This window comes from Lithobates pipiens, unplaced genomic scaffold (assembly GCF_037356315.1).
Source record: "Lithobates pipiens isolate NorthernLeopardFrog02 unplaced genomic scaffold, aLitPip1_a1.2 Scaffold_1, whole genome shotgun sequence".
Taxonomy (NCBI): Eukaryota; Metazoa; Chordata; class Amphibia; order Anura; family Ranidae; genus Lithobates; species Lithobates pipiens.
Window position 1 is genome coordinate 252,409,682 of NW_027507685.1, and position 24,010 is coordinate 252,433,691.

At 45.7% G+C, this 24,010-nt stretch overlaps 1 protein-coding gene across 18 annotated transcripts in view; it reads right to left on the reverse strand.

The window, feature by feature from the left end:
• Positions 1–24,010, reverse strand: part of POF1B (POF1B actin binding protein) — a 173,003-nt gene that overhangs the window by 128,831 nt on the left and 20,162 nt on the right. For 2 of the 18 annotated variants that reach the window (XM_077485109.1, XM_077485091.1), the window contains exon 1: positions 22,087–22,246. The exons of 12 other annotated variants lie outside the window; for them this stretch is intronic. In XM_077485109.1, coding sequence (XP_077341235.1) covers positions 22,087–22,110 — 24 coding nt within the window. In that variant the 5' untranslated portion in view covers positions 22,111–22,246. Of the gene's footprint in view, positions 1–17,259; positions 17,395–22,086; positions 22,382–24,010 lie in introns of those variants that run through there. 4 more of the 18 variants (XM_077485106.1, XM_077485076.1, XM_077485096.1 and 1 more) reach the window with 3 other exon arrangements.

Sequence of the window (24,010 nt, forward strand, 5' to 3'; positions counted from 1 at the left end):
TTTGGCGCTTGTCGTCAGTGGCAGGCGATTTGTTGTCCAGTCATCAGCACTGCTCGGTCCAAGGTAGAAGTACCTTTTCAGCGGTTTTAGCTGTCCGGGAGGCTTTGGAACGATGCAGGGCTGCTGGATGGAGAAAGTACTTGCTGGCATTGGATCAGGCGAAGGCTTTTGATAGAGTCAATCACGAGTACCTGTATTTGCTACTTGGTAGATACGGCCTGCAGGGGAGGTTTATAGATTGGCTGAAGACATTATATAAAGGGGCTGAGAGCTTCCCACTGGTTAATGGTTGGGTTGGACGGCCTTTTGAGGTTGGCTCTGGTGTGCGCCAGGGATGTCCTCTGAGCCCCCTGTTATATGTATTCGCAATCGACCCCTTCATAAGAAGGCTAGAGAGTGGATCTTTGTGCGGGGTGCCTTTGGGCATTGCTGGTGTGCCACCTTTGAAGGTCGTGGCCTATGCCGATGATGTGTCTGTTATTGTCTCTGGAACGGAGGAGGCGCAGGAGGTGGTCTCTATGATAGAGCAGTACACGGAGGCTTCTGGTTCTAAAGTCAACCATGAAAAGAGTGAAGTTTTCTGGATGGGTGAGGAAGGTGAAAGCTTCGAACTTCCGGATGCCTTCCCAGAGCCCCAGCAGGAAATTAAAGTGTTGGGCATCAAATTTGGTCCTGGTGACTATGGTCATCGAAATTGGGAAAGCAGGTTGGTGTGTGCCAATGCCAAAGTAGCAAGTTGGAAGAAATGGAAGCTTTCATTGAGGGAGAGGGTTGACTTGATCAAAACGTACCTGGTCCCAATTTTTTTATATGTCAGCTTCGTCTGTATCTTGCCAGTATCTCTCTATGCAAGGGTGTACAGCTGCTTTTTCCAACTGTTATGGGGAAGTAGGCTGAACCTGATCAAACGCAATGTAACTTACCTGTCTAGGCGGGAGGGTGGCCTAGGAATGGTCAACCCAATAGTTTTCTTTTCTCTGCTGTTTTTAAAGTACAATCTTGGTAACATGCTAGCAGAGAACCCGCCGGGATGGGTGGGTATTTTTCAATCTTGTTTTAGGCCTTTTCTGCGATCCTGGGAAGATGGCGGACCAGTGAAAAGTCTGAGAGTCCGACATGGCAAGCTCCCGGCTTATGTTGCCCCGTGTCTGAAAATACTTCGGCAGTGGCAGGTGACAGTGGAGGATATCAGGTCCCTCCCCAGGAAGCTTCTGGAGAAGAGGATTTTGGGCTCTGCTTTCAGTGTGTCACTGGCCTTAAGGGATTGCCCAGGCTCTGTAATGAGGGAGGGGTTGCGTTTAATCAATTTAGAAAGAATCCCCTTGAAGTTTAGGGATCAAGCCTGGCTCGCCTTCCATGGAAGGCTCTATGTGAGAGGGAACTTGAAGCATCGCCCTGTGGATGATCGGGATTGTCCTAGAGCGGAGTGTGTTGGTAAAGTGGAGTCTATGGACCACTTTTTGCTCCAGTGTCCCTTTAACATAGAGGTGTATAAAAGGGTGGGGAGGGCTCTAGGCATCCCCTTTTTCTATCGCATGAGTTATGCGGAGTGGGTGTATGGGGCATTCCCGACTCACTGGGATTTTGATTTGGATACACTGTTTTTAGTTAGTATAGTTGTCCGTTACTTCACATGGAATGCACGGTGCCAGATTACCCTGCGGAAGAAAGTCCTCTCTGTTGAGGTGGTGGTGCACGATATTCTGGGTGAGGTTGGGAAAATTCGGGGTCTTGAGAAGGGCAGGGAGCCTCGGGCAGTCTGGATAAGGGCGTGGAGGAATATCAGACCTGCCTTTGGTGAACTGCCCATCTCTGGGTGAGGAGCTCTTTTCTTTTTCTGGTTCTTTCACTCCCTTAGCTTTTTTTGGTTAGTATCTTCTTTTTGAAGAAGGGCTGCATGCATAATGGGTACAGGTTTGTTTCTTAACCTCACAAGTTTGATGTCTGGTGTAATGGTGTGAGTCGTAATAGGATTTATGTTATTGCTGTAAAGTATTTTTTTTTTTTTTTTTTTTTTTTGGTTTGAGAGCAGTTTTGCTATATTCATTTTAATTTATGTAAATATGTATATATTTATGTATATTTATATATTGTGATTTTATGCTTAATGATTGCAAGACTTTTAATAAAGAAAAATTGGGAAGAATGTTCCTTACATTGGTGATCAGTGGGAAGAATGTTCCTTACATTGGTGATCAGTGGGAAGAATGTTCCTTACATTGGTGGTCAGTGAGAAGAATGTTCCTTACATTGGTGGTCAGTGAGAAGAATGTTCCTTACATTGGTGATCAGTGGGAAGAATGTTCCTTACATTGGTGATTAGTGGGAAGAATGTTCCTTACATTGGTGATCAGTGGGAAGAATGTTCCTTACATTGGTGATCAGTGAGAAGAATGTCCCTTACATTGATGGTCAGTGGGAAGAATGCTTCTTACATTGGTGGTCAGTAGGAAGAATGCTCCATCGGAGGTTCCACATTTCCACAGAATCATGGTTGATTATTAATGACTCATGTATCAGTATTGGCTCTGAGGAAGAGGGGATTCCCCCCTTGAAACGCGTCAACCATCTGGAAAGTCCTCCGGTGTGTTGGACACAGTCCTTGTGACCTGGTTGCTTTTTGTCCATTGTGGACTCTCATATGCTTTTATTATCCACTTGTTTGCGAGTATGTTTCCTTCTTTTTTATTTGAATAAATATTACTTGGGTAATGTGCAAGGTTGGTGCACCCACTCATCATTCTTTACGGGGTTTCCATTGGGTATCCCCTGACCCTTGGAGGGCAGCAAGGCCCGTGCATGCACTGGGAGCCATAGGGATTCCAGGCTTCTTCCATTGCCATCGCACTACTGTTGAGCACTGGAGACTTTGTTTGACTATCCAGAGGAACAAGCACTGGAACATGTATAAAAAATGTCTAATGTTCAGTGACGTTACCGAGCGCATCGGCTGATGTGCTGCTGGACTGCCAGTGGCTTTGGCGGTCGCCATGTTAAATGACTGGAAGTAGGAGTTGCTTAACCACGTCCCGCCCGGCCTATAGCAAAATGACGGGCGGTGGTTCAGTTATCTTGACTGGGCGTCATATGTCATCCAGCAGGATAACTCCCGGTGCGCGCCCGTGGAGACGTGCAGCGCGGCGATCGGTGGTGCGGCGTGTCAGTCTGACACACCCTGGTGGAGGGGGCGAAACGCGTCACCGTATTTCTGATTTCACGAACCAGTGACGAAACTTCCGCTATCCGTTAAAACGCACGCCATCCAGCAGCAAACCCAGAACTTACCCATGCCCGTTTTACAGACTGGTCTCGTGAGTGGCGTTGTTTGATTGCGCAGTTTATCTAGTACCAGCGATACTTCACTATTGGCTTTTTTTTCTGTTTCCCATTATGATTGATCTACCTCGGTCCATCCACGTGTATACCCGTATGGAGGTCTCTCTGAGGGTCCAGTTTATATACACCAGATCTTTTACACTTAAAACTAATTTGGAGCACTTAGCATTTTATTCATTATATATATGTATAGATTTTGATAATATTGTCAAGGTCGATACTTGACAATTTTATTTGACCTTAACATTATTAAATTGATGTTTAATATTCTGCTAGCGCTGTCAATTCATGTATTCAGTCTGACACACCGCTACAGAGGGAGGTTCTTTACCATGTGATCAGCTGTGTCCAATCACGGCTGATCACAGTGTTAACAGAAAGAGACTTTTATCGGCTTTTCCTCACTTGCATCTGACAGACACGAGTAGAGGAGAGCCGATCAGCGGATGCCCACACTGGACCACCAGGGATGCCGCCAGGACAACCACACATGGATGTTCAGGTATTCCCCCCCCCATGGCCACCAGGGATATCACACAGTGCCCAAAATATGCCAATCAGTGCCCACTACTAATGCCTGCCTTCTCATCAGTGATGCCCAGCAGTGTCACCTATCAGTGCCACCCATAAGTACCCATTAGTGCAGCCTTTCAGTGTCTAGTGCCACCTATCAGTGTTGCCTATGAGTGCCCAGTGCCGCCTATGAGTGCCCCTCATTGCTGCATACCAGTGCCCATCAGTGCCTCTCATCAGTGAAGGAGAAAACTTACTTTTTTTTACAAAATATTATAATAGAAACAAAAAAATAAATTTTTTCAAAATTTAAATTTTTTAAATTTTATCCAACTGTCCATCCAGAGCCTCTGGTTTATAGACCGGATACATCCTAAATATAGAACCATTTATCCAACTGTCCATCCAGAGCCTCTGGTTTATAGACCGGATACATCCTAAATATAGAACCATTTATCCAACTGTCCATCCAGAGCCTCTGGTTTATAGACCGGATACATCCTAAATATAGAACCATTTATCCAACTGTCCATCCAGAGCCTCTGGTTTATAGACCAAATACATCCTAAATATAGAGCCATTTATCCGACTGTCCATCCATCCACAGCTTCTGGTTTATAGAGCAGATATATCCTAAATATAGAGCCATTTATCCAACTGTCCATCCAGAGCCTCTGGTTTATAGGCGGGATACATCCTAAATATAGAGCCATTTATCCAACTGTCTATCCAGAGCCTCTGGTTTATAGACCAAATGCATCCTAAATATAGAGCCATTTATCCAAATGTCAACCCAGATCCTCTGGTTTATAGACCGAATACAGCCTAAATATAGAAGCATTTATCCAACGGTCCATCCACAGCTTCTGGTTTGTAGAGCAGATATATCCTAAATATAGAGCCATTTATCCAACTGGCCATCCAGAGCCTCTGGTTTATAGACAGGATACATATTTTTTCCCCATGCCTGGCTCTGTAGTTGCCCAACTGCTAAAGGTTCACACGCAGAAAAATCCTAAATGACAGCACCATGCGGGCCAATTATCTGACATTAGCAGTTGATGAATGAGAAGACCCCCCCCCCCCACCTCGCCCTCCATGAGAATAGAAGTATAACATGACATACATGAGAAGGCCGTGTGAACCCTCTGACGCCCTGTTATTGTATCACTTCACTTATGCTGTGCATTCAGATGAAGACATATAAAACTTCAGGGCGACTCTTACAAAACACCTTCCTCCTAACCTACACCCAGAATACACCTCTCCCCGTCCATACAATCGCCTCTGACTCATGGTGCCTATAAACAGGTCTGATGACAGCTAAATGCCCCATAATTGCAGGTGACAACACCTCCCGCACATAATGCAAGGACACTCCACACCTCCCGCACATGGTGCCAGGACACTCCACACCTCCCGCACATGGTGCCAGGACACTCCACACCTCCCGCACATGGTGCCAGGACACTCCACACCTCCCGCACATGGTGCCAGGACACACCACACCTCCCACACATGGTGCCAGGACACTCCACACCTCCCGCACATGGTGCCAGGACACTCCACACCTCCCTCACGGGGTCCCAGCACACTCCAAACCTCCCTCACGTAGGACTTCAAATCTTGCATTTTTATTGCAAAAAGGCCTAAAAAGTTTAAAACCTAGAAATATTTCAAACACGTAGGCATCAGTAATTAAAGGACTGCAATTGCATATAATGCCAGTGGTCAATCATCAGAAGTAGCCCCAGATGATCAAATAAAGCTGGTGCTTTCGTTTTTCCATGAGATATTGTTGCGCGATAATCGTGGCAAAAATCACACTGCCTCTGTGGTGTCATTAGGAATACATGGCATCCAAATGCATGTTGTGCGATTTTCCACAAATTTTGCCGCAATTTGGAACTGTGGGCGGAATTGTGGCGATTCCAGTTCGCTAAGTGTGCATGAACACATAGGTTAAGAAAAAGTGGTGTTTAGAGGCAAAAAAAGAAAAAAAAAAAATCACGTTGTGCACTTTTCCACTAATTTTGTAGGCATTTAGAATCATGGCGATGCTACATTGCCAAGTGTGAGTGGGAACTCAATGCCCATGTGTTCATGGGCACATAGGGTAACAGAGGGGGGTTTAGATTCCAATAAAATTAGATTGATTGAGATAGATAGTTATCTATCAAGCTCCCTTAAAAGTGGCATTTCTGTTGTCCAGTGTCCATGCGGCCTACGATAGTCACACTTGGCGAGTTGCTCACAGCCCTGCGCTATGCAAAGAATCCAGACACTGAGAACAACGAAACTGCCATAGAAAAGGTTCCCGGATGCTCTCACCTCTCAGGTTTTACTGCCATGGAATTCAGCCAAGACAACTTATCTTCAGTGGAACAAGATGAGGAAGTTTATTTACATGTGTATAGGTAGTTCTTCTGTATTCTAAGAGTGCCAACTACAAGCTTGTACCATGTAGGAGACACATAATTGGTAATTAGTATTTACAGACACTAGACAGCAGACTGTACAGATGGGATGTCACTCCATATATAAACAGCCAGCTGGGTACAGGATAACCTTTGACGTGTTACCAAAGGGTCATGGCCAAAAAATATCCACACGTTCCTCTGTGATCACCATGAGGGATCATACATAGAAGATCAGGCCTATATTCAATTCTAAATATGGATCTCCATTATTCCATATTCAGGTCCAATTCTTTGTCATTACTTAAAGTGGGAGTAAACTCCCATGCATAATTTGTACCTATAGGTAAGTCTACAGTAAGGCTTACCTATAGGTACTGTAAATATCTCCTAAACATGCACTGTTAAGGAGATATTTATTGTACGTATGTCACTGGCGCACGTGCTCTGAGTCCTCCGCCGTAAACGGCATGACCAGGGGCGGACTGACAACTCATGGGGCCCCTGGGCAATAGGAGATTATGGGGCCCCCAGGCAATCAGACATTATGGGGCCACACGGTATGCACGCACGCACGCACGCACGCACGCACGCACGCACGCACGCACGCACGCACGCACGCACACACACACACACACACACACACACACACACACACACAGTATAAACAGACATGTTTCTATTGACTGAGAAGGTACTGGAGAGACAGATGTAAAAAAAAAACAAAGATTTTTACATACTTTCAGTGGTTTTACTGAGGCTGGCAACCCTGATGGGGCCCCCTAGTGGCACGGGGCCCTCGGGCAGTGCCCGAGTGGCCCAATGGTCAGTCCGCCCCGGGCATGATGTCATCACGGCTCCAGCCACTCACACAGCCGGAATCTGCAAACCCCAGAAGGAAGCGCACCACTGGAGGGCTTTGTTCTAAGGTAGTTTCACATAATGTTCTAGTATGCGATGCACTCTCCAGTAGAATTTCTCAGTTTACATTGATAAGAGAAACCCACATGGGGTGCTCACAATGATCAGCTTTTATTTATGTATGTAAAACCTTTATCGCAAAAGGAACAAAACTGTTTACTGTAAAGGCTCGCTTACACTTGCTTCGGACTTTAAGCCCAGGTTCACACTGAGCTGCAGGAATGAAGCGATTTCACTACCGCATGCCGGTCCCTATTTCAGCCGGGATTTCAGAGACATCTGTGTAGGTTTCTGCACAGAGGTCAATGTAAATCGCAGCCTGAAATCGCAAAGAGTAGTACAGAAACTACTTTTTGAAATCGGTGCAGCACCGCAGATGCGGCGTTGCACCGATCAGGGCGGTGCCAATGACGGCAATTGCCGCCGATTTGACATGTCAAATTGCATGTCAAAACGCTCCAGTGCAAACCAGGGTTAAGGCCTCATTCACACGAGGCGGATCCGCTCAGCAGAGTCTGCCCGCTCAGCAGGAGATCGCTCCCCATTGATCTCTGCTGAGCCGGTGGACGACAGGTTCTGTCTCTGCTCATTGAGGGGGGAGGGGCCTGTCAGAGCGCCGCTGATTCCTATGGAAAGATCGGACGAAAATGGACAGCATCTCAGCCGATCCTATCCACCAAAACGGATGGCGAACATAACGCCACATGTCTGATTTTAGCGGATCGGATGGCAGAGGGGAGGTCACTGGCTTGCTGTGTGAAAGGGGCCTAACACACACACACTAAAGCACCTGCTGCTTCAACATACATTTTTTTGATGCGTTGGTGCTTCAAAGATCTCCTCCCTGCAAAAAGCGAGGCTCAATCTGACAACTACGGCATCACTCCGCTCTTTGCACAGTTTTCAATTGTGCCCGTGGTATCTCCCGATCAAAAAAAAAAAAAAAAAAAAAAGCTTCCTACGATGTGCGCATGCGCTATGGTGACGTCACACCAGCTGATCGGGAAATCGGCTGGATTGCCCTTCTGTTCTGCGCATGTGTGGGCACTTTTCAACAGAGGGCACAAATCGACAACAGAACACCGGGCAATGGATGTCCACCGGCACCGGCTGACCATTGAGGAGAGACACAGAACAGAGCTCTGCCTATGTAAACTGGGCTGAGCTATGTCCTGACAGCGGGCATGTGTGTATGTACACACACAGATCACACAAACACTGGATAGGCACACGTTTAACCCTTTGATTATCCTAGATGTTTAACCCCCTTCCCTGCATGTGTCATTAGTACAGTGACAGTGCACCTTTTTTTAGCACTGATCACTGTATTAGTGTCACTGGTTCCCACAAAGTGTCAAAAGTGACAGTTTGCAGTCCCACTAGAAGTCACTGATCATCCCCATTACTAATATTTAAAAAAAAAGGGGGAAAGAAAAATTCCAGTATATCCCATAGTTTGTAGATACTATAACTTGTGTCAAACAATAGTAGAGTCAGGCAGTGTTCTTATTATTTTATATAAGTGGAAACCACACCATGAATTCAATAAATTAACCCGTCATCCAAACGGTGTAATGACATGAGACCATTAAAATAAAAAAAAATAAAAATGAATAAATAACACGCAAAATAACCAATTAATAGATGAAAATACAAATCACATAATACTACAATCATAAACGCATGCACCACAACCAATGCAGAAAATTATATAGAAAAAAAACACTTTTTTGAAAGTGTATATACTTAGTGTGCTGTGTCTCAACAAATATTCAATTCAAATATAAAGTCCACTGTGATGTTCTATCTGTCTTCATAGCCCATCCACCATACAGTGTAAAAAGACATCCTGAGAACTTGGATAGTGCCCAAAACAAACAGGTGCTCCACCACGTGTGACAATATAAATGCACTCACCAGAGCCCCAGGGTCACTAGGGACCAATCAAGCCTTTTATAAAATCAATAGGATCAGGTGTAATAATCAGAGTTTCTTCAACAGGACAGTCAAATTCCTCCACCCAAAACTCGCTCATCCATGTCTATATGGACCTTGCTTTGTGCACTGGTCCAAATCATTTGGTGGAGGGGGGATTATGGTGTGGGGGGTTGTTTTTCAGGGGTTGGGCTTGGCCCCTTAGTTCCAGTGAAGGGAACTCTTAAAGCGTCAGCATAGCAAGACATTTTGGACAGTTTCATGCTCCCAACTTTGTGGGAACAGTTTGGGGACGGCCCCTTCCTGTTCCAACATGATTGATCACCAGTGCACAAAGCAAGGTCCATAAAGACATGGAAGAGCATGTTTGAGGTGGAGGAACTTGACTGGCCTGCCGGAGTCCTGACCTCAACCTGATAGAACATCTTTTGGGTGAATTAGAGTGGAGACTGCAAACCAGGCCTTCTCGTCCAACATCAGTGCCTGACCTCAAAAATGTGCTTCGGGAAGAATGATTAAACATCCCCAGAGACACACTCCTAAACCTTGTGGACGGCCTTCCCAGAAGAGTTGAAGCTGTTATAGCTGCAAAGGGCGGGCCAACTCAATATTGAACCCTACGGACTAAGACTGGGATGCCATTAAAATTCATGTGCGTGTAAAAGCAGGTGTCCCAATACTTTTGACAATATAGTGTGTATACTTACATGCTGGACCCATGAAACTATGCAACAAAGATCATACCTGGAGTTCAGCTTTAACTCTTACTTCCCCATGTATGTGCGGTGGAAAATTGGGTGGGCCCTCCTATTCCTTCTGTATTGAACTGTATTGTCCCCTCTCTACATTGTAAAGTGCTGCGCAAACTGTTGGCGCTATATAAATCCTGTATTATTATTATAATAATACCCGCATGCTGCACATTTGTGTCCAATGGCGGCAGAGCTTCCTGTGCTGAAACCACTATGCACTTATGGTGGGAAGCCAGTTGGACTGGCTCCCAATCATGTGACCACTGGGACAGCCAATCGGTGGTCATATGACCTGACAATCCTTCCTGCCCCCAGACAGCCAGACCCTGGACAAGGAGGGGTTAAAGAGGAGTTCCACCCATTTAAAAGTCAGCAGCTACAAAAAGTGTAGCTGCTGACTTTTAATAAATCAGACACTCACCTGTCTCACACGCCAGCGATGCGGGCGCACAAAGCCCCGCTCCCCTCCACCTCCTCGGCATTCACAGCCGGGCGCGAACCGCACATGCGGGTGCCGTGCTATGCGCTGTGAATGGCCAGGCAATCTTCTGGGACCTGTGATGTGTCCCAGAAGATTGCAGGGATGGGGGAGGTGATTTTTCTTCTGTTGCTGCAGAGCCCCGGGAGGAAGTGGGAGCCTGTAAAAACTGGGTACCCGCTCCCTCCCACCCCAAAAAAATGACATGCTAAATGTGGCATGTCAGGGGGGTCACCAATACTTAAAGTGGAAGTTCCATTTTTGGGTGGAGCTCCGCTTTAAATACAATAAGGTTTTAGAGCTGCACGATTAATGGTTAAGAATCGAAATCGCAATCTTTTTCCCTTCCCGATCTTCTAAACAGCATGTCACGATTCTTTTAACAAGTGCAGAGAGTTCTCACAGCTGGGGAAAAACAAAAAAAATCCAGGCAGCCTGCCAAGTTTAATCACAACACAGAAATAAGTAGAAACAAAGTATCTTTTTGTTCTTTCATCAAAGGAAAGAACTCCAACATGTAAATGAAGGAAGTTTAAAGTGGAGGTCCACCCTAAAGTGGACCTTCCTCTCATTGGAATCCTCCCCCCCTCCGGCGCCACAATTGGCACCTTTCAGGGGGGAGGGGGGTGCAGATACCTGTACAGTACAGGCATCTGCACCCACTTCCGGCGTAGATTCTTCAGAAAGGAATGCCCCTTTCTGCAGAATCTACGCCCCTTTCCGAAGGTCCCCCGCTGCCTGCTGGGAAACACACGGATCCCAGAGACAGAGGGGACCATCCTTATTGCGCAGCGCGACTCGCGCATGCGCAGTAGGGAACCGGGAAATGAAGCCCGAAAGGCTCCACTTCCTGATTCCCATACCCAAGATGGCGGCGGCAGCACCCGAGAGACGATCGAAAGATCGGCTTCGGGTGCCGACATCGCGGGCGCGCTGGGCGGGTAAGTGTCATTATTTTAAAAGTCAGCAGCTGCAGTATTTGTAGCTGCTGGCTTTTTTTAAAAAAAAAAAACGGCGGACTCCCGCTTTAATAATACCAAACCTTTTCTGTCATTTGTTGTTTACAAGTAAAAATCATTTTCTGCTAGATATATAAATAAAAATGTTTTTTTTTTTTTTAGCAGAGACCCTATAGAATAAAATGGTGGTTGTTGCAATATTTTATGTCACACCATATTTGCGCAGTGGTCTTTCAAACGCAATTTAAAAAAAATAAAATACACGTTATGAATTAAAAAAAATAAAAAACGAAACTAAATTTTTTGTATAATGTGAAAGATGTTACACCGCAAGAATTGTGAGAAAATCGCGATCTTTATTCTAAGCAAAAAAAAAAAAAACTCATGATTCTCATTTTAGCCAAAATCATGCAGCTCTACCTGGTTTGCATGAATTCTGATTGGTCGGTTTTAGATGTTTTTAATGTAGTTTGCTGGACAAGTGAACTCCTGCAGGTCTAAGTGCTCTTTCACTGCTTGCCGTCCGCCTCACGCCGACATACGTGGGCAGAATCACGTACCTGTACGTTGCCCTTTAAAGAGGCGGACAGCGGGCACTCGTGCGGCAAGCTCGGTCGCGCGGACTCAATCGCCGCGGGGATACCCGCAATCGTCTCACAGCGAAGAAGAACGGGGAGATGCTAATGTAATCAAGGGACAGTGTCACTGATCTCTGCTCCCTGTGATCGGGAGCAGAGATCAGTGAGGTGTCACACACAGCCACGCCCCCCACAGTTAGAAACACACCCCTAGGACACACTTAACCCCTACACTGCCACCTAGTGGTTAACCCCTTCACTGCCAGTGTCATTTACACAGGAATCACTGCATTTGTATAGCACTGATTGCTGTATAAATGACAATGGTCACAAAAACTTGTCAAAAATGTCCAATGTGTCCGCCATAATGTCGCAGTCACAATAAAAAAATAAATCGCTAATCGCCGCCATTTAAAAAAAAATAAATTATTAATAAAAATGTCATAAAACTATCCCCTATTTTGTAAACGCTATAACTTTTGCGCAAACCAATCAATAATCGCTTATTGTGATTTTTTTTTTAACCAAAAATATGTAGAAGAATACGTATCGGCCTAAACTGAGGAAAAAAATGTTTTTGGGGGATATTTATTATAGCGAAATGTAAAAAATATTGCATTTTTTTTCAAAATTGTCGCTTTTTTTGTTTATAGCGCAAAAAATAAAAACCGCAGAGGTGATCAAATACCGCCAAAAGAAGGCTCTATTTGTGGGGGAAAAAAAGGATGTCAATTTTGTTCGGGAGCCACGTCGCACGACCGCGCAATTGTCAGTTAAAACGACGAAGTGCCGAATTGCAAAAAGTGGTCTGGTCAGGAAGGGGGTAAATTCTTCCGGGGGCTGAAGTGGTTAACTAGATCATATTGTATCCTCAGATCTTCCTCCCGTTACAGTATACAGCGCAGTCCAATCATCCAACAGACAACACATCTTCCATACAAGAGATTTTATGAGCCCGTCGGGGTCACCGGCGCCCAGAGCCGCCCACATTCCAGACTTTGGCTTATAATGGAGTTCAATGGTGGGATCCCCCCCTCCCCCACCCAAAACATTCCAGTTGGGCAGGTCATAAATTGCCCAGACTGGTGGACCCCCATCCATTCTCTTTATGGGGCCCTTCTGTCCCCAGGTGTCAGGGGCCCTCTGCAAATGTATCATTACAGAACAACAAGATAACAAAGAAAAAGAAATAATAATGAATTGTTACAATGTATCAAACCTTCACCACCAGGTGTGGCAGCTGCATGGTAAGGATAGGTGTCTGGAATGTGCACAAAATCGCACAATTCCGCGTTTCCGATTGTGCAGCAAACCGCCCAGAAAATGCGCGGTTTACTGCCCGTTTTGTAAAGACGCATTGCGCTTGCGTTACTATTTAATGTTAATGACACGCCAAGCGCAGGTAGCGGGAAGCATTTACCGTATGTTTTGTTGTGCACCAAAAAAATAAGTGGTAAAAAAATACGAGAGCCTCTTTGGTGCGTTTGTTGCACCCATTCAGGCCCCCTTCACACCTGGGCATTTGCAATCAGAATTGCGCCATTCCCAAAACGCTCTGCAAAACTGACAACAAATCGCACCACGCTTGTTAAGGCGCCATTCATTTTCAATGCCACCTAAGGAGTTCTGGTGCGATAAATTGCGCAGAACACATCGCACAAAAGGTTGTCACTTAAAAAAAAAAAGGAGCGGGAGCTTGTTTTTGGGTGGCAAGCTTTGCACAATGTGGATTGCAGTGCGACAATCTCGGCAGAATCGCATTAGGTGCCTTTAAAAATGAATGGTACCTTTTACAGGCGTGGTGCGATTTGTCCTTTTTTGAAGAGCGTTTTGGGAACGCGGGCAGAATTCTGCTCGTGATGGCAAAGGTCCAGGTGTGAATGGGCTGCCTTATGCGCAACGCGTGCGAACACATGAAAAACGTGCAAAATAAAATAAAAAATTAAAAATGTGAGGCAAGTTCCCCCTACGCTGAGATGTGAATGCAGCCTCATAGAAACGCGCTGACATTTAACCACTTGTTTACCGGGCACTTATACCCCCTTTCTGCCCAGGCCAATTTTTTTTAGCTTCCAGCGCTGTTGCACTTTGCATGACAGTTGCACGGCCATGCCACACTGTATGCATATGACATTTTTAGCATTTTTTTTTTTTTTTTTTTTTACACAAATAGAGCTTTCTTTTCGTGGTATTTAATCACTGCTGGGGTTTTTAATTTTTTGCTAAAGAAACAAAAAAAAAGAAGACCGATTTTTTTTTTTTTTTAAAAGAACACAAAAAACAAAACAAAAAAACAACCCATTTTTTACAGTTTATTATAAAAGTTTGCAAACAGGTAATTTTTCTCCTTCACTGATCTGTGCTGATGAGGCTGCACTGATGAGGCGGCACTGATAGATGGCACTGGTGGGCACTGATGAGGCTGCACTGATAGGTGGCATTGATTAGCAGCACTGGTGGGCACTAATAGATGGCACTGGTGGGCACTGATTAGCAGCACTGGTGGGCACTGATAGGTGGAACTGGTGGGCACTGATGTGGAGGAACTGATGAGGCTGCACTGATAGGTGGGCACTGATTAGCAGCACTGGTGGGCACTGATAGGTGGAACTGGTGGGCACTGATGAGGGGGAACTGATGAGGCTGCACTGATAGGTGGCATTGGTGGGCACTGATTAGCAGCACTAGTGGGCACTGATGAGGAGGCACTGATAAGGCTGCACTGATAGGTGGCACTGATTAGCAGCACTGGTGGGCACTGATAGGTGGCACTGATGAGGCTGCACTGATAGGTGGCATTGGTGGACACTTATTAGCAGCACTTGTGGGCACTGATAGGTGGCACTGGTGGGAACTGATGAGGCTGCACTGATAGGTGGCACTGATTAGCAGCACTGGTGGGCACAAATAGATGGCACTGGTGGGCACTGATGAGGAGGCACTGGTGGGCACTGATTAGCAGCACTGGTGGGTGGGCACTGAGGAGGAACTGATGAGGCTGCACTGATAGGTGGCACTGGTGGGCACTGATTAGCAGCACTGGTGGGCACGGAGTAGAACTGGTGGGCACTGATGAGGAGGCACTGATGAGGCTGCACTGACAGGTGGTATTGGTGGGCACTGATTAGCAGCACTAGTGGGCCCTGATAGGTGGCACTGGTGGGCACTGATGAGGAGGCACTGATGAGGCTGCACTGATAGGTGGCACTAATAGGTAGCACTGGTGGGCACTGATTAGAAGCAAAGGTGGTAAATGTTGGGACCAATGTCCCTGTAACAGAAGCCAGTTACCGGCTCTCATCTATACTCCTCACGCTGTCAGCACGAGGAGAAAAAAAGCCGATATCCGGCTTCTGTTTACTTCAGTGATCAGCTGTCATAAGCTGACAGCAGATCACGTGGTAAAGAGCCGCTGTGATTGGCCCTTTACCCCAATCTGCGATCAGCAGAGTCGGAAGGACTTGAAGATCACAGTGCGCACCGCAGGGGGCACGCAAGCACATCTATGGACGCCCTGCCGACACTGGAAGCCCGAGCCATCTTTCGGCTATAGCGCGGGCGGAAAGCAGTTAACAGACGCACATTGGTGACATTAATTGTTAATGGAAGGCATCTGCAGGATTGATACATTTTGGGATATATATATATACCATAGTTTGTGGACTCTATAACTTTCCTACAGACTAAATAATATACACTGATTTGGGTTATTTTCACCAAAGGAATGTAGCAAAATACGGTTTGGCCCAAATTCATGTAGAAAGAGGGCGGGACTTCTTGTACGTGTTTCTCGTGTGTGGGGCAGCGTGTTGAAATCAATGGACTGCCCTACAAGTGACGGGCGGGAACAAGCTGGAAAACGCATGCACGCTCGGTTGCACCTGTAGGTGGGAACCAAACCTAAGCGCCCTCTGTGATCTCCCCGATATTATTGTATGACATTAACCGACACATCACCACGAATGTTTAACCCGAACCGGTCCGCATCTCACACGGGATCTCGTAAATCTGAAGACCATGTAACGATGAGCAAATGAATCAGGCGGTTGTGTGCTGTTCTAATCCTCAAATTATTCAATAAATGCATTTTCTTCAGCAGGGAAGCTGGTCAGAGTTGATGGGAAGATGGATGGAGCCAAATACAGGACAATCTAATGCCGCGTACACACGACCGGACTTTTCGACAGCAAAGGTCCGACGGAACGAATCCGTCCGACAATTCGATCGTGTGTGTGGGCTCCATCGGACCTTTGCTGTCCAAAAATCTGACGGACTTTAGAAATAGAACGTTTCAAATTTTTCCGCCAGACCCAGTTCCTATGGAGAAATCTGTTTGTGTGTGTGCTAGTCTGACGGACAAAAAAACGACGCTAGGGCAGCTATTGGCTACAGGCTATGAACTTCTGTATTCTAGTCCGGTCGTACGTCATCACGTTCAAATCCATCAGACTTTGAGGTGATTGTGTGTGGCCAAGTCCGTTCATTCGGAAAGTCCGCCGAAAGTCCGTCGGGAAGATCGTCGGACCTGGTCCGCCGAAAAGTCCGGTTGTGTGTACGCGGCATCAGAGGAAAAACCCGTTAAGCCCCATACACACTATCAGATTTTCGGCTGATTTTTTTCCTTCAGATTTACCAAAACCATATAATATGAGGTCAAACCTTAGGAGTTTCAATTTAGTATGCAATTAGGCAGGCCCTTGCACTACATTTTTTTTGTAAATCTGAAGACAAAAATCAGCAGAAAATCTGATAGTGTGTACGGGGCTTTAGAGTCTGCAAAAGACTTGAGACCGGGGCGGAGGTTCACCTTCCAGCAGGACAACGACCTGAAACATACAGCCAGAGCTACAATGGAATGGTTTAGATCAAAGCATATTCATGTGTTAGAATGGCCCAGTCACAGTCCAGACCTAAATCCAATTGAGAATCTGTGGCAAGACTTGAAAATTGCTGATCACAGACGCTCTCCATCCAATCTGACAGAGCTTGAGATATTTTGCAAAGAAGAATGGGCAGAAATGTCCCTCTCTAGATGTGCAAAGCTGGTAGAGACACCCCCAAAAAGACTTGCAGCTGTAATTGCATCGAAAGGAGGTTCTACAAAGTATTGACTCCGGGGGGCGCCATACAAATGTACCCCCCTACACATTTTTCATATTTGTTGAAAAGTTTGAAAACCATTTATAATTTTCCTTCAACTTCACTATTACAGTAATTTGTTCTAAAATAAAGGTATATAATGAAAACGGAAAGGTTTTATATAAAAATGTCCTTATGGTGATGGGGGAGGGGTAACTAGGGAAGGCAAAATATAAGCAGATTAGGCCACTCGGCACATGGAAGCCTCCTCATTGTCATCAGTGATCTTACCCTCCTGAATTCATATTCTCTGGTCACCTCCCATCGCCCGGCAGAACGCAGGCTCCTCCCACCTCGTATAACAATATCCATAAAAAGAGATTTCTGATTAATTTCCAGGCCGGGAGCCGGTGAAGCACAATGTTACCAGAAAGCTAAATCAGTGATTGGTTAATATTCTACAGACTGAGGGGGCGGGGATTCCTGTGGACTCCGACCCGTTGCTGACAATCTAATACAACGCATGGAGTGCCACCAGACAGACACCTCCATTGTGTGACACCAAATCAGAGAATCTACAGAAGTATGTGGTCACTTTCCCGAGAAAACCGTCCTTCCTCCGAATGCTACAGAAATTCGCTGTTCACCTAAACATAGAAGATCGCATCATTCCTCATCTATCAGAGGAGACCCACAGACAGTTCACATTTCAGACATTTTAATGCAAATACCAGGTTTTAAAAGCAGGTGGAGAAGCCCGAGGCGGCTGTGATTTTAGGGGAAAACCTACAGAGGTGGAGAAATATGAGAATAATATCACCAGCCCACAGCAAACACGTGTCAGGGGACAACGTCTTCTACATCAAGGGTCAATCTACAAGCAGAAGACTCCATAGACTTACCATCACCCCATTTCATCCACCATTACACTCCATTTAACGCAAATTCCTCCACCTTCAACGCTCACGTCACCCCAATTTCTCCACCTTCACACCTCAGATCACCCCAATTTCTCCACCTTCACACCTCAGATCACCCCAATTTCTGCACCTTCACACCTCAGATCACCCCAATTCCTGTACCTTCATACCTCAGATCACCCCCAATTCCTGCACCTTCACACCTCAGATCACCCCCAGTTCCTGCACCTTCATCCCTCAGATCACCCCCAATTTCTGCACCTTCACCCCTCAGATCACCCCCAATTCCTGCACCTTCACATCTCAGATCACCCCCAATTCCTGCACCTTCATCCCTCAGATCACCCCCAATTCCTGCACCTTCATCCCTCAGATCACCCCCAATTCCTGCACCTTCATCCCTCAGATCACCCCCAATTTCTGCACCTTCACCCCTCAGATCACCCCAATTCCTGCACCTTCACCCCTCAGATCACCCCCAATTCCTGCACCTTCACCCCTCAGATCCTCTCAATTCCTGCACCTTCACACCTCAGATCATCCCAATTCCTTCACCTTCACACCTCAGATCACCCCAATTCCTGCACCTTCACCCCTCAGATCACCCCCAATTCCTGCACCTTCATACCTCAGATCACCCCAATTCCTGCACCTTCATACCTCAGATCATCCCAATTCCTTCACCTTCACACCTCAGATCACCCCCAATTCCTGCACCTTCACCCCTCAGATCACCCCCAATTCCTGCACCTTCACATCTCAGATCACCCCCAATTCCTGCACCTTCATCCCTCAGATCACCCCCAATTTCTGCACCTTCACCCCTCAGATCACCCCAATTCCTGCACCTTCACCCCTCAGATCCTCTCAATTCCTGCACCTTCACACCTCAGATCCTCTCAATTCCTGCACATTCACCCCTCAGATCACCCCAATTCCTGCACCTTCACCCCTCAGAGCACCCCAATTCCTGCACCTTCATACCTCAGATCACCCCAATTCCTGCACCTTCATACCTCAGATCACCCCAATTCCTGCACCTTCACACCTCAGATCACCCCAATTCCTGCACCTTCATACCTCAGATCACCCCAATTCCTGCACCTTCACACCTCAGATCCTCTCAATTCCTTCACCTTCACCCCTCAGATCACCCCAATTCCTGCACCTCCATACTTCACATCACCCCAATTCCTGCACCTTCACACCTCAGATCACCCCAATTCCTGCACCTTCACACCTCAGATCACTCCAATTCCTGCACCTTCATCCCTCAGATCACCCCAATTCCTGCACCTTCACACCTCAGATCCTCTCAATTCCTGCACCTTCACCCCTCAGATCACCCCAATTCCTGCACCTCCATACTTCACATCACCCCAATTCCTGCACCTTCACACCTCAGATCACCCCAATTCCTGCACCTTCACCCCTCAGATCACTCCAATTCCTGCACCTTCATCCCTCAGATCAACCCAATTCCTGCACCTCCATACTTCACATCACCCCAATTCCTGCACCTTCACACCTCAGATCACCCCACTTTCTGCACCCTAACCCTTCAGATCACCCCCAATTTGTGTAAAAAAGTGCAAGACTGATGGGAAGGCCATAAGTCAGATTTAAATACAATATAAAAAAAAGTAAACTTTATTGTGAGCCCTACAAATATTCCAGAGTTTCGTTAACTGAGATGCTATTATGTATAATCTTTCTTTTTTTTTTCAATAAGTGCAATTGTAGGGAAGACGCCATAACCTGTAGCAACCAAGACCAGAACATTTCCAGCTCCTCACATTGGAAGCCCATTCCTCTACAACCCTCAAGAAATTAAACTTTCACCTTTTTCATAAAAGTGAAACCTTTGTGAGGCAAAATCAATATACAAACCACCTCCTCACCTGTGCTGACTTCTCACTGCAGACACAATACAGGCGGATCATAAATACTTCATGTGCAAGGAAATAGGTTTAGAAACACCTACAACAATTCTACATTCTGCCTTCCCCCCACCCTCCCTGATGACGCAAGACAACGCACATGACTCATCGTGTCTCTATGTCTTCAGGCAGTCCCATAAATCTCATTACTTCAGACCGGTCTGTGATGTTCTCTTTGCATTCTCACCTGTCAGTAAATTTCCAGCTGAGATACCACCAACCTTCTACAAACCCTAACCTTCTACCAGCCCCAACCCTCTACCAGCCCAACCCTAACCCTCTTCCAGCCCCAACCCTCTACCAGCCCCAACCCTAACCCTCTTCCAGCCCCAACCCTCTACCAGCCCCAACCCTAACCCTCTTCCAGCCCCAACCCTCTACCAGCCCCAACCCTAACCCTCTTCCAGCCCCAACCCTCTACCAGCCCCAACCCTAACCCTCTACCAGCCCAACCCTAACCCTCTACCAGCCCCAACCATCTACCACCCCAACCCCAGCCCCAAACCTCTACCAGCCCCAACCTTCTACCAGCCCCAACCCTAACCCTCTACCAGCCCCAACCTTCTACCATCCCCAACCTTCTACCAGCCCCAACCCTCTACCAGCCCCAACCCTCTACCAGCCCCAACCCTCTACCAGCCCCAACCCTCTACCAGCCCCAACCCTAACCCCAACCCTCTACCAGCCCCAACCCTAACCCCAACCCTCTACCAGCCCCAACCCTAACCCCAACCCTCTTCCAGCCCCAACCCTCTACCAGCCCCAACCACCTACCAGCCCCAACCCCCTACCAGCACAACTCTAACCCTCTACCAACCCCAACCACCTACCAGCCCCAACTTTCTGCCCACCCAAACCACCTAAATGCCCCAAACCTCTACCAGTCCCAACTCCCCAACCAGTGATTGCTTTGACATGCAATTCACAAAAGGGGACTTCTGCTTGTGTATTTATCAACACATGCTAGGTCTGGATTGCCCCACTGAAGAACAGGTTACATTATATTACAAACATGATGATTATTATGAATATGTATACTACTAATAATAATAATAATAAATAATATCATAATTATCATCATAATTAAGAGTATTATTCATATTATATTTTTATTTATTTTTCATATTCTTTATTCATAATAACAAACATAAAAACAAATATTCACCTTAATTATGATCATTATTCATTTTATGATTATTATTGTTCATATTATATTAGTTATTTTTCATATTATGATAATAATAATATGTTGTTCTTATAATACTGCTGATTAAGTATAATAAAATATTATTCGTATTATTATTACTACTACTTTTACTAATAAAACAAATGATAACGGCAATAAAAAAACAACAGCCAAAATTTTAACAAATGATGTGGCAAAAAAAAAAAATATTATATATATTTCATAATTATTTATATTAATATCATTCATAATAGTATTCATATTATTATAACTACTACTACTTCTTCTACTAATAGAAATAATAATAACGATAGTAAATAACAGCAACAATTTTAAATAATAATAATACGTTTATTATTTATTAATATTACTACTGCTATTACAACTACTACTAATAATATTCATAATATAAATAATAAATCAACAGTAAAAATCTCTAAAACTACAAAAACACAAATCACTTTATTGCTTGCTTAAAAATAAACCAATATTGGTTTAAATATAATCGGCTCTGCTGTCAGTAAATGAATCCTGTTATATGTCTAATAGTACTTAGAACTTTTGATTGTTGCTGTGAACAAGAGATCATCACTTTTCCTTATAACTTGATGGGAAAGAGACACCAGCTAAAGCAAACTTTAAAGTCCAATCCCTTGTCAGACTCCCCACCTTTCTCCAACAACATACTACAGCCAAGTAATAAAAAAAAAATTAAAAAAACGACAAACGTGACATTTGCAAAACATACATTTACAATCCACTAAAAAAGACGTGTAATTGAAGTATTTGCCTAATACACCTAAACCAGTCAATGTGGGAATAAATAAATAAATAAATGATAATTAAAAAATAAAATAAAATAAAAAAAAAAACACAAAACACAGCAACATAAAACTGCCCGGATGAGTATAAAAATTAGAATGTAAAAAACATTGATGGTTTGTTTAGACTCTCATGAAGCATGAAATTGTTACTCTACGGCCTGTGCAAACACTTGTCGTCTCTTTGTACTGGGTAGCAGAACAGAACTCATACAGACATTATCCAACAACAGTCAGCATGGCGCGCTCACCCATTGCATCCCCAGCCGATCCATTGCTCAGAAGGGGTGGTTTCGCTTGGTTTAGCGGTGGTGCTCCCGGTTAGCCGATACAGACTCCAGATAAATGGCAGGAGGACTGAAGGTGGTGGACTCCAGTGAGTGATAATCACAGGAGGACTGAAGGTGGTGGACTCCAGTGAGTGATCACCCGACTTCTGCTGAGCAAACAGAGATTCAAACTGGAGTTTATCATGACACAGGTATGCTACACACGGCACACCCATGTCACCGCCACCGATGTAAATTCTTAAAGGTGTACGGCATCCATAAAAAAAAAGGAAGAAAAATGCTTATGGTAAACAAACAGGAACACCCTTAATCCTCAGCTTAGCTGCCAGGATCACTTAAGCCATCCCCTTTAAGAGGCACGGCCTTGAAGCAGTGCAGTAAACGGCGTGGGATGAAGACACTGTCACGGCAGAGACAAGTATGGTGACAGGCCACTGGGAGCTGCAATATGGACTCGCTGGTTAAATTAGCAAAGTAGGAATTTCAGTTTTGGGTGGATGAGGGAACACAGAATCATCTGTTAGCTTCTTGGGGAACTTTGGTGATAAGATTGCTGCCCACCTACCTGTCACCATTATGGATTCCGCATTAATTTTGCATTTTTGCGCTGGTGACTAATCCTTCTGTGACCCCCCCCCCCCCCAAACACTTCTGGAAACCCCCACCAGCATGTTGGTGGACAGTGTCCCCATCTTGTGGATCCCCCTGCATTCTTTTATAGCACCCCCTTAAAGCATTGATGCTCCATTTTTCTAAGACTCTCTTCCCCAGAGCTTCATCCCCTGCAGGAACCCCAAAAGCATCAATGCTTCATCCTCCTGGGAAGCCCACATGCATCAATGCTTCATCCTCCTGGGAAGCCCACATGCATCAATGCTTCATCCTCCTGGGAAGCCCACATGCATCAATGCTTCAACCTCCTGGGAAGCCCACAGACATCAGAGCTTCATCCTTCTGGGAAGCCCGCAACCATCAATGCTTCATCTTCCTGGGACCCTTACAAGTGTCAGAGCTTCATTCTCCTAGATCCTCCTTGAAAGCCCAAAAGCATCACAACTTTATTATCCTGGGAAGCACACAAGCATCGGAGCACTATCCTCCTAGATCCTCCTTGGAAACCCCAAATCCTAAGTGCTTCATCCTCCTGGCAAACCAAAAGCATCCGAGCTTCATCCTCCTGGGAAACCCAAAAGCATCAGTGCTTTATCTTCCAGAGAAGCCCACAAGCATCAGTACTTCATCCTCCTGGGAAGCCCACAAGCATCAGTACTTCATCCTCCTGGGAAGTCCACAAGCATCAGTACTTCATCCTCCTGGGAAGTCCACAAGAATCAGAGCTTCATCCTCCTGGGAAGTCCACAAGAATCAGAATTTCATCCTCCTGGGAAGCCCACAAGAATCAGAGCTTCATCCTCCTGGGAAGCCCACAAGCATCAGAGCTTCATCCTCCTGGGAAGCCCACAAGCATCAGAGCTTCATCTTCCTGGGACCCTACAAGCATCACAACTTTATTATTCTGGGAAGCACACAAGCATCAGAGCACTATCCTCCTAGATCCTCCTTGGAAACCCAAAAGCATAAGTGCTTCATCCTCCTGGGAAACCAAAAGCATCAGAGCTTCATCTTTCTTGGAAACCAAAAGCATCCGAGCTTCATGCTCCTGGGAAGCCCACAAGAATCAGAGCTTCATGCTCCTGGGAAGCCCACAAGAATCAGAGCTTCATCCTCCTGGGAAGCCCACAAGAATCAGAGCTTCATCCTCCTGGGAAGCCCACAAGAATCAGAGCTTCATCCTCCTGGGAAGCCCACAAGAATCAGAGCTTCATCCTCCTGGGAAGCCCACAAGAATCAGAGCTTCATCCTCCTGGAAAGCCCACAAGCATCA